Raw genomic sequence first — 11,913 nt, 5'->3', positions numbered from 1 at the left:
CACTTGAGGTCAGGAGTTCGAGACCAGCTTGGTCAACATGGTGAAACCCCATCTCTACTAAAAATACAAAAAAATTAGCTGGGCGTGGTGGGGCACCTTTAATCCCAGCTACATGGGAGGCTGAGCCTTGAGAATAGCTTGAACCCGGGAGGCAGAGGTTGCAGTGAGCTGAGATTGTGCCACTGCACTCCAGCCTGGGTGACAGAGTAAGAATCTGACTCAAACAAACAAACCAACAAAACAAAACAAAAAAAACCCCCAAAACTGCATTTTAATATGTATTTTTTTCTTTCCTCTTGGGTTTTAAGATGTAACTTTGAAGCAAACTACAGAAGCCTTTTCCCTTAGCCTTTATATAGACTCCATGGTCCCTGTTTCTCACGGTATATATTCCCTTCACATTTATCTAACTGCATGCTACTATCTAATTGTATGCCTTCTTAGAAGTTCCAGGGGCTAATCTTGAGACAGACAGAACAAGCCTGGAGACCCAGCTGCAAAATTCCAGAGATGACTTTAAGGCAGCTAGTTAACAACCTGGCCATTGTTGAGATGACTGAGCCTGCATTCCAGGTGGATTGGGACCCAAGAGAGCCACCAGAATAAGACCCACATTGTACTCAGCACAATTCTTTTTTTTTTTTTTTTTTTTCCGGCACAATTCTTGCATGCCTTCCTTATCAAGTTTCCCCTTTTTAAACCTCTGCTTTCCCTTCAAAAATTGAAAGGACTCCTTTGGATAGAAATCTGGCCATTTTCCCTTTACTAGTTTTGGTTAATAAAATCATTTTCTTTCTACCAGACCTCGCTCTTGTTAGACTCTGCAAGCAGTGAGCAACCTGACCTGTGTTCGGTTGCAGTTTTACATATTGTTTCCTATTTCTATATCTTGTTTCCTAGAAGTATAGACAACAGTGTCTGATTTAAAAAAAAAAAAAAATAGAGCCAGCTACCATTAGAGTTCTGGGCAAGCAGGCCACATAGCCTTAATTATATATATCAAGGAAGAAGTGAAAGTCTTAGGCAGTAGAGATCTATGTTGGCCACTGTTGCCTTAACCCCAGTATTTCCAGAATTCCTACAGGAAAAATTAATTATATGAATTATAACAACGTTCTTTACTCTCTTGTTCCACTTAGGATTTTTTTTTTTTCTCCTAGTGACCTTCTCTTTCACCAAAACTGAATGGCCATCAATCCAATAATCTCAAAGTTTCATGAAAACGAAAATAATCCCCATTCAAAAATGAAGGCCCTTGCACGGCTGTGTGTTCAAATTGAAATTAAAAAAGAACAGTGGTTACATTTGGTTGCATCTGCATACCTGACATTAGATGAGATTAACATTGCCAAACACAAAGAGAAAGGCATCACAGAGGTGATGCCACTATGGCTACTCATCTGAATGATTTGTTCTCTCTTTACCTACAGTTCTGCTTCCATTCTAGGGGAGTAATAAAGGGGAGGAGGATGTGTGTGTGGGAGAGGTATTAATTCTTCCTCCATTCATAGAATACAGATGCTGGATCACTACCAGAACTTCAAGAATGATGAAAATAAGACTTTGCCCAATGTAAAACTTTGCCTGCAATCAGTTTTTAAAATAATGTTTCTTTTATCTAACAGACATGCTCATGAGTAGTGGTTGTAACAGAGAAACAATCACTCGCCTTCAAAAAAAAAATGGCAAATATGTAGATGGTCTAAATTACTAGACCTGTGATTTCACTCTTGCCTCATATTACACTGGGTCCCTCTGAATCTTTAAACTGTCTCTAGACTTTGAATGACTACTGACACTATTGGTTTGGTAGATTAAGACCACAAAAATGGCCATAAAACCACTGAGAAGGCTGGGCAAGGTGGCTCACGCCTATAATCCCAAGGTGGCCGAAGTGGGTGGATCACTTGAGGTCAGGAGTTTGAGACAAGCCTGGCCAACATAGTGAAACCCCATCTCTACTAAGAATATAAATATTAGCCAGGCATGGTGGCGGGCGCCTGTAGTCCCAGCTACTCGGGAGGCTGAGGCAGGAGAATGGCTTGAACCTGAGAGGCAGAGGTTGCAGTGAGCCAAGATCGCACCACTGCACTCCAGCCTGGGCGACAAAACGAGGCTCCGTCTTGACAAACAAACACACACACACACACACACCACTGAGAAGCTGGTTGAGAATAAGTCACAAAATAGCAGAGACACCATCCTCCCTCAGCAACACAGAAGTAGCAGGTATTAGCTTATGCTGAATCTCATTATATTGCACAGACTTTTTCTGTGACAAAAATATGACTGATGACCCACTCATACAGTTCCCTTTACATCCTTACCTAGGAGGATTATGATTGAAAAATGTAAAATATAGCAAAAAACAGGCAAACAAAACCCCACTTGAGAAGATTTACTATAATAACTGGGAGTTCCTTTTTTTTGTTGTTTATAGAGACAGGGTCTCCCTATGTTGCCCAGGCTGGTCTTGAATTCCTGGGCTCAGGGGACCCTCCTGCCTCAGCCTTTCAGCATGTTGGAATTTGATTAAAAACTGACTTGTGGGCCGGGCGCGATGACTCACACCTGTAATCCCAGCGCTTTGAGAGGCTGAGGCAGGCAGATCACGAGGTCAGGAGATAGAGACCATCCTGGCCAACACGGTGAAACCCTGTCTCTACTAAAAATACAAACAGTTAGCCGGGCGTGGTGGCAGGCACCTCTAGTCCCAGCTACTTGGGAGGCTGCAGCAGGAGAATGGCATGAACCCGGGAGGCAGAGCTTGCAGTCAGCTGAGAACGTGCCACTGTACTCCAGCCTGGGCAACAGAGCGAGACTCCATCTTAAAAAAAAAAAAACAAAAAAACTGACTTGTGATTTTTTTTTTTTTTTTTAAACATCTTACCATCAACTTGTAGAAGCACGGTGTAGTGGAAAATTATTCAACTAAAAGTCTGATGACCTGTGTTCCTCTTTCCTGGGTGACTTTTGGTAAGATATATTACTATTCTGTTGTTCCACTCTGTATAATTGGAACAGCCATCAGGCCCAGAGCTCAGGATTGTTAGTCGTGTGAAACTGCTTTGAGAACCAGAGTTTATGTGTATAAGGCATTCATTTTTATTTTAAAATGAGAACTAAATCAATACCTTTTTACAAACTTCTTTGGAAGACCCTGCCTATTTTTATGGCTTCAGTAACTTATATTGGAGTTATTAACTATATTAGTCCTTAATTAACCTCCAATTTTTTTGGCTGTCGTCTCCATTTATCTGATACACTCTTATTCAGACTAAATAAAGCAGGCACTCCAGGAATTTAAAACACTTTATTTTGGTTATATTATAAAAATAAAAATATTGTTTCTAGCACGAATTGATATTTTCTATGATTATTATTCTGGAAGGCAAAATGCCTGATCTTGAGTGTACAAGATGTAGAAGAAATAAACTTCAATGGATGAGGAGGCAGACAAGGGAAACAAAGCAATAATAAACTACACTCAGGAATTTGGCGTGTAGACCATAGATGGGAGTGACAAGGCCAATCTAAAGCAGTCCCAGGCAGCTGGGCTGCCTTAGGGAAAAATGCCTCCTAGAATAAAATTTGGGAACGAGAAAACAGAAAGGTAACTTAGTTCCAAAGGCAAATTTGTTTCCATGACATTTTTCTCTTCCCCGGTGATCATGCCTGCTGGGTTTAGGATTCACAGAATTCTGCGAAAATGCAGTCATGTATCACTTAATGACAGGATATGTTCTGATAGTAAATACAAAAGCCAGTAAGATAGTTATTTATTATCAAGTATTCAGCAGTGTACATAATTATATGTGCTATACTTTTAGATGACTGGCACTGCAGTAGGTTTGTTTACACTAGCATTACCACAAACGTGAGTAATGCCTTGTGTTACAACATTTTGAAAGCTACCATGTCACTAGGTGACAGGAATTTTTGGCTCCACTATAATCTTAAGGGACCACATGTGGTACCTCATTGACGGAAACATGGTTATATGGAGCATGACTAATATCTTAAATTTGTATGAATTTAATTGAACAGACTTGAGCCATATCATTGCAGGTAAGACAAGATTTCCCAGATGAGTTGACTTAATCTCAGAGAAGTTATATGATAAAGTTTCATTGAATTTCAGAGATGAATAGGATCTTAGTACCTAATAGATTCTAATGGATCGAATTAGATCTTAGGATCAAATGCCCTCTTTTTTTTTTTTTTGAGATGTTGTCTCACTCTGTCACCCAGGCTGGAGTGCAGTGGCACACTGCAAGCTCCGCCTCCCGGGTTCACACCATTCTCGTGCCTCAGCTTCCCAAGTAGCTGGGACTACAGGTGCCTGCAACCAAGCCCGGCTAATTTTGTTTTTATATTTTTAGTAGAGACGGGGTTTCACCATGTTAGCCAGGATGGTCTCAATCTCCTGACCTCGTGATCCGCCTGCCTCGGCCTCCCAAAGTGCTGGGTTTACAGGTGTGAGCCACTGCGCCCGGCCCAAACGCCCTCTTTTTGAAAAAGAGAACTGGGACTAAGTGAAGTAAGTTGTCTGGGATTACACAGCCAGTAACATGTCAAAGTATAAACCAATTTCTGGGTTATGCTTCAGCTTATAAATTATCAGATAAATTTATAATTGATTCAAACTTGTTACAACCTTATGCAGAGAAGCAGCAAATTGTAACTGCTTTCACAAAATTAAAAGTTACTCTTTTAAAAAGTGCTTTTAAAGAAAATATCAGAGGTAGAAAAAAATTTTAAGAATCAATCATGTCATTTTGAGTTTGCTTATATCTGAACTGATTAACAATAAGTGCAGTTTATGAACTATTATGAGCTTGCTATGAAGTCACATTTTATGGCTTTCCACAATTAACTAAGTTTTACAAGTATGAAGGTTTTTTTTTTTGTTTTGTTTTTGAGACGGTGTCTTGCTCTGTCGCCCAGGTTGGAGTGTAGTGGCACAATCTCGGTTCACTGCAACCCCACCTCCCAGGCTCAAGCGATTCTCCTGCCTCAATAACCTGAGTATCTGGGACTACAGGCGCGTGTCACTACGCTTGTATTTTTAGTAGAGACGAGGTTTCACCATATTGTCCAGGCTGGTCTCAAACTCCCGGTAGCAAGTAATCCCTGCGCCTCAGCCTCCTAAAGTGTTGGGATTAAAAGCATGAGCCACCGCGCCTGGCCGAGACTCTCATTTCTAATGTTCTTCTCAAAACTGGTACTTCACACCCTATCAAAGAGATCTTTGCTCATTCATTCAATAAAATATATTGGCCGGGCGCGGTGGCTGACGCCTGTAATCCCAGCACTTTGGGAGGCCGAGGCGGGCAGATCACGAGGTCAGGAGATGGAGACCATCCTGGCTAATACGGTGAAACCCCGTCTCCACTTAAAAAAAAAAAAAAATACAAAAAATTAGCCGGGCGAGGTGGCGGGCGCCTGTAGTCCCAGCTACTCGGAGGCCGAGGCGGGAGAATGGCGTGAACCCGGGAGGCGGAGCTTGCAGTGAGCCGAGAACGCGCCATTGCACTCCAGCCTGGGCGACAGAGCGAGACTCCGTCTCAAAACAAAACAAAACAAAACAAAAAAACAATAAAATATATCGATCATGTATTATTTGCAAGCCCTGGGGCTATGGAACATGTGGAAAATTAAGATGTGTAAGATGCAAATACTGCCCTCGAGGGCAAGTGTGATAAAGGACACTCAAGTTTATTGGTTAGCCGGGCACCCACTCTACAAAAAATGCAAAAAATTGAGCCGGGTGTGGTGGTGTGCGCTTGTAGTTCTAGCTACGTGGGAGACGGAGGCAGGATCACCTGAGCCGGGGGAGGTCCAGGCTGCAGTGAGCCGTGATCATGTCACTGCATTCCAGCCTAGGTGAGAGTGAGTCCCTGTCTCAAGGCGGGGTGGGCGGGGGAGAAGCTTATTATCTACCATATACCAGGTATAAGATTATCTATAACCTTCTAAGAATCTTATGCTTTAGGAGAGGAGATTAGGCATGTAGTAATAATACTGTGTTTGGCATATCTCGGGTCCCCAGTAAATAATTGTTAAACGAATGAACATAAAAGTATCTGAAAATAATCGCCCTTATTTCAGACACCCAGAGAGAATGAAAGGCTCCCTGAGGTAGTGGTTTCCCATAACACAGATCTCATTTCATGTTGGGTCGATCATTTCCGAGCTGCGTATCTAAGTGACTCTGGGCAGGTTGCCTAATCTGAAAATGGGGATAATGCCTTTCACTTCAGTGTTGTCATGGGGTTGATGATAATGCATGTGAAGTTCTCCCCATAGAAGGCGCTCAATAAAAAGCAGCAACTATTATAAAATTTTATTAGTAGATCTCACTAGCCATTGATCTAGTGTTTTTTGTTGTTGTTGTTGTTTGTTTTTTTTACAACTAACTGGGCTCTAGTCATGTAAAACACTTCTTGCAAACGCATTTAAGGACTCGTCGAGACTGAGCGATCACTGCTTTTATCTGGTCGGGAGACACCAGCAATCTTAATTTGGAATGGTTTGATAGAGCGGAGTGCGATGAGGCGGTCCAAAGTTCCTAAGCAACATAGACCCGAGGGCTTTGTCTCCAGTGTCCTTTCACCTGCCTTTCAAGTCCCTCTGCTGACCGCACAAAGACTCCCGTGGCCCCGGCAGCAGCTCGACCTTCTCTACATCTAACCACGGTTACTAAATTTATTTTTTTTTTGAGACGGAGTCTCGCTCTGTCGCCCAGGCTGGAGTGCAGTGGCACGATCTCGGCTCACTGCAAGCTCCGCCTCCCGGGTTCACGCCACTGTCCTGCCTCAGCCTCCCAAATATCTGGGACTACAGGCGCCCGCCACCACGCCCAGCTACTTTGTATTTTTAGTAGAGACGGGGTTTCACCGTGCTAGCCAGGACGGTCTTGATCTCCTGACCTCGTGATCCGCCCACCCCGGCCTCCTAAAGTGCTGGGATTACAGGCGTGAGCCACCGCGCCCGGCCAGTTTACTAAATTTCTACTACATGCAGCGCACCATACCAGGAGCCGGGAGCGGCCCGTGGAACAGACCTCCTTCCTCTTTTACTTTGCTGCAGTGGGAGAACTAAGTCCTCTTACCTGAGGCACTGCTGAACCGACTCGCAAGCAGTCACTCTACCCCCAGGACTAAAAGGGTATCCCCCAGATCTCCACTCAAGTGACGACACCACTGAAAAGCCCACCTTACCCCGGGACCAGGAGCAAAGCCCGCCGGGAAATTGACCTTTCACCCCATCTCTTGTCTTACCTCAGCTCACCAATTTTGACGCTAGCAAATGAAGCGACGAAAAGAGCTGGAAGGCGGGACTTAGTGTTGCTTGATCCACGCCGATTGGACAGCGACTGTGTCGGGGGCGGGCCGCTCAAGCGGGCTAGCAACCCCCCCTCGGTGGGCGGGGAGAAGCGTGGGCTGCGCTTGCGCACTGAGAGGCGGCCAAAGGGGCCGAGGCGGCTACGCGTGCGCGGTGGGCGGAGCGCGGCTCTCCTACCATCTCCGGCAGCCCAGCCTTTCCCATCCTTGCCCAGCCGGTGTGGTGCTCGTGTGTCACATCCTCGTAGCCGGGAGTCGCTGCCGAGTGGGCGCTCGGTTTTCGGGTCGTCATGGCTGGCTACGAATACGTGAGCCCGGAGCAGCTGGCTGGCTTTGATAAGTACAAGGTACCGCGGGCCATCGGACGCCCCTCTCCCTGCTCCCGGCCTCGCCCAGGGGGCTGAGGGGCCAGCGCGGCGCGGTCCGTGTCACCTTGTGCCGCGTGGCTCCGGGCAGACTGGAGGGAGTTCCTCCGGGGGTCCTGCGGGTCCTGGGGATTGGATGGAGGTCGGGGAGTGTGGGAGCATCCTAAGCCCGCCGCCCCGACTCGGCATCCTCCGGGAGATTTCCTTTTCCTTAGGAGAGCGCTCAGTGATCATGGAGCGAGAGAATTCCCTTCCTATTTTTTTTAAACTTATTATTTTCGTAAGCCCCCGGAAGGATGCAGTTCCTTCTGTTGTGTCAGTCGCCTTCATTTTAGTGAAGTTTCCACTCGCCTTTCATGCGTACAACTTCGGAGGAGGAGATGATCGTTTAGCAGATGAGGCCCGGGAGGGGAGCGCCTTGCCGAGGCCATCCTGCTGGTGCCTCCTCTTCTGCTCCCGACAGGGACTTCCTCAGCGGCAGCTTGTGGCGCTAGGGACACCAGATGAAAGGGAGGTGCACAGGAAGGAGCTGTGGAGTGGAAAGAGCGCGCGCGGGCTTTCGAGCACATAACAAACCTGATACAGAAGTCACATTTCTTTATTTCGTCTTGGGCACGTCATTTTCACCCCGCTCAGCCTCTCTTTTGTGTATGTAAACTGGAAGTAATAGTTTCAGCTGCGCAAAATGATTAGAAGAATTTGGGAAGCGCCTGGCAACCTGCTAGGACCCCAGTAAATAAATGCTGGTGGTTAACTTTCCTCCAAATCTGGTGCTCATCCGCTGTTCCTTTACCAATGAATGACTCTAACCATCCAGTCGGCCAAGCCTGAAATATGGGCTTTAACCCTTCATCCTTGTTGTTACCCGTTCATCTTCACATCTTTGCTTAAATATTGCTTCCTCAAAGAAGCCCTCCCTAAGTGCCCCTTTCCTCCTTAAATGTGTGCTCTGTTCGTTTATGGAATTGCTGCTTTAGCGTGTCTCGCCATTAGAATATAATACCCAAGTCATTAGTTTTCTTGTGGACCACCATGGCTTAAGCACAGTGCTAGGTGCATACTAGGCACCCAATAAGCATTTGTGGAATGAATGAATACCTGAAAAAGTCATAATGGATTTTGTTTAACTCGAGTTAAAAAAAAAAAAAGCAAGGGTCCTTAGAAGGTCACATAGCATGTTTCTCTGCTTTCAGGCAGTGTTGTGCCATACCATTGAAGAACTGAGGTAATGACTTGTCTTAAAATTTTAAGTGGAAAGAGGGTCCAGAGCCTTCTTGGTAACTCGGGCCAGTGCTTTTCAACTTTCATTTTAGAAGGCTGTTAACCCAGATATCTCCTGTTTTGCCTTAAGCTCTACCCCCCTTTTGTTGTCTGTTCTGCAGGGTAAATATTGGCATAGAAAACATTTCCTTTTTTACTAGTGTCTGACTTTCTAAATGCCAATAAAATAGCTATTTCAATGGGAGCAGTGTTTGTAATAGGAAATCTCCTTTTTCTTATAAAGAATCTTTCCTAGATTTATATTTTCAACTAAATATGTGTCCTAATTTGCCAGAAGTTTCGTGTAATTTTCTGCTCTGATCTTTCCCCCTTTTTTATTATATAAGTTCCTGTATCTGACAGCAGACTTCCCATCATCCTGGAAAACAAAGGTCGATTTAGCAAGCGTCCAATGTTCACTAAAATACTTTGTTGATATTATTTTAGTTATAATGAGGCTTCCTTGGGGGAAAAAAAGCACACATTTATAACCTAAATATTCTTCTAGTGCAATGACTCAATACTGCATTTATATTAAAATTATGAATCCAGTGGTATCCAAAGGAAAAATCCATGTGATTGGTTTTGCTCAAACACAAATCTCACAGACCTTTTTTTCTTGTCGTTGCATTCCCCTTGTGTTGTCTTCAGATAGTAGGTGCTTTATGAATGCTTATTTTAAAAAGTCTTTTTTCCCCATAAATAGGTAAAGACTGAAAACACTCAAAAGAGATTTTGTATTCTCTCATGTGATGCTTTATAAGAGAGATGTAAAGAACTGATACTACAAAAGCAGTTGGTGGAAAAATTACTTTTGAAGTAGTTTAATTTCTTTATCTTCCCTGGAGGTATATCTGAGAGCTACAGTTGGAAACCTGGCAGTTATACAGAATAACTGCTGAAAGGGGTGTACGTGTGGAGTGGAAATTAGGTTTCTGAAGCAGGAAACTATAAGCAGGAAACTATAAGACAATTGACTTTTGGTATGGAAGAGCATGGGATGGATTCTGTGTTATGTATTGACACTTGTATTCGCCATTGTTACTTAACACAATTAAACAGTTAGTTGAGTATTAGTTGAATGTCTGCTTTCTCTTTTAGGACGTGAGCTTTAGAGGGCAGGCCCTATAGCTGACTTTTTTTTTTTTTTTTTCCTTTAGTAACATGAGTGAGGTCTAGCATAAGTGCTAAACAAATATTGAAGGAATGAGAGTGTAAAAGAATCTAAACCATTTTGGAAGTATAGTTGAAAAAAAAAAAAAGGAGCTCTATGTCTGGATATTGAAAGGGTGCTTTTGTATTTTAATGTGAAGATACCGGGTTTAACTACCATTACCATTGTTCTTTGTTGCTTATTAACTAACGTAACTTCAGAGAATTATACTGGAGGATTTCAACCTTATTTTTGCCCTCTACCCATCCTTTGTTTTGGACAGGTTTTTTGTTTGTTTTTTGAGATGGAGTTTTGCTCTTGTTGCCCAGGCTGGAGTGCAATGGCACGATCTTGGCTCACCAAAACCTCCGCCTCCTGGATTCAAGTGATTCTCCTGTCTCAGCCTCCCAAGTAGCTGGGATTACAGGCATGCACCACCTCACCTGGCTAACTTTGTATTAGTAGAGACGGGGTTTCTCCATGTTGGTCTGGCTGGTCTCGAACTCCCAACCTCAGGTGATCTGTCCTGGCCTCCCAGAGTGCTGAGATTACAGGCACGAGCCACCACACCTGGCTTTTTTTTTTTTGGATGGAGTTTTGCTTTTGCCGCCCAGGCTGGAGTGCAGTGGTGTGATATCAGCTCACTGTAGCCTCCACCTCCTGGGTTCAAGCAGTTCTCCTGCCTCAGCCTCCCGCATAGCTGGGATTACAGGCGCCTGCCACCACGCCTTGCTAATTTTTGTATTTTTAGTTGAGACAGGGTTCCACACACATTGGCCAGGCTGGTCTCGAACTCCTGACCTCAGGTGATCCACCCACCGCGGCCTCCCAAAGTGTTGGGATTACAGGCATGAACTACCGCACCAGGCCCTTGGACAGGTCTTTATAGTTGAGGGATTTTTCCCCACTTATCTAAAGGGGAAACTGCAAGTTTTTTTTTTGGTCCTGGTTTGCTTATCTAACCTTGGGAAGGCAAAGTTTTAATTGATAGTGTAGCAGCCTCTTTCAAATTGTATCATTTTGCCTCTGGGAGGAAGTGTTCTGTGAAATACTTTGTTTGGTTTGTTCAAGAAGATAATTTGGGCACCGTATCTCATGCCTGTAATCTCAGCACTTCTGGAGGCTGAAGTGGGGAGGATGGCTTGAAGATAGAAGTTGGGCAACATAGTGAGACCTCATCTACACACACACACACACACACACACACACACACACACACACACACACACACACACACACACACACACAATTAGCCAGGCATGGTAGCATGTGCCTGTGGTCCTAGTTACTTGGGAGGCTGAGGTGAGAGGATCACTTGAGTCTGGAAGCTGGGCTGCAGTGAGCTATGATTGTGCCACTATGTTGCAGCCTGAGCAACAGAGAAAGACCCTGACTCAAAAAAAAAAAGTGTGTGTGTGTGTGTGTATAAATATATATATAGTTTCATGATGAGTTGGTTTCTGCTATTATGGTAATTAATTGGCTTTCAACAACAACAGCCTGATTATAGGAATCATGATAGTTGTGAATTTATTAGTATTACAATTAAGAGGTGGTAAAGAGAGACTGTTTGCTTCTTAATGGTAATAATGCTAAAGAACCAGAATCTGGCCTTTAACCTTACTAGTTCCTGCAGATTTCATTAAAAAAATTTTTATTCTTTTTTTTTTCTTTCTTTTTTTTGTTTTTGAGACGGAGTCTCGCTCTGTTGCCCAGGCTGGAGTGCAGTGACCGGATCTCAGCTCACTGCAAGCTCCGCCTCCCGGGTTCACGCCATTCTCCTGCCTCA

At 44.2% G+C, this 11,913-nt stretch overlaps 2 protein-coding genes across 2 annotated transcripts in view; one reads left to right on the top strand and one right to left on the bottom strand.

Moving 5' to 3' along the window:
- ADGRF3 (adhesion G protein-coupled receptor F3) overlaps positions 1-8,243 on the bottom strand; it is a 43,584-nt gene extending 35,341 nt beyond the window's left edge. Inside the window, exon 1 of the mRNA XM_011950273.1 lies at positions 7,525-8,243. Within this exon, the coding sequence (XP_011805663.1) occupies positions 7,525-7,638 (114 nt within the window). The 5' untranslated portion in view covers positions 7,639-8,243. The remainder of the gene's footprint in view (positions 1-7,524) is intronic.
- The window catches only part of EPT1 (ethanolaminephosphotransferase 1), a 50,642-nt gene continuing 46,218 nt past the window's right edge, over positions 7,490-11,913 (top strand). Inside the window, exon 1 of the mRNA XM_011950283.1 lies at positions 7,490-7,693. Coding sequence (XP_011805673.1) covers positions 7,637-7,693 — 57 coding nt within the window. The 5' untranslated portion in view covers positions 7,490-7,636. The remainder of the gene's footprint in view (positions 7,694-11,913) is intronic.

This window comes from Colobus angolensis, unplaced genomic scaffold, assembly GCF_000951035.1.
Source record: "Colobus angolensis palliatus isolate OR3802 unplaced genomic scaffold, Cang.pa_1.0 Scaffold109, whole genome shotgun sequence".
In the NCBI taxonomy this organism is placed as follows: Eukaryota; Metazoa; Chordata; class Mammalia; order Primates; family Cercopithecidae; genus Colobus; species Colobus angolensis.
Note: the sequence above shows the minus strand (reverse complement) of the source record. Positions and strands in the feature narration are given on the sequence as shown.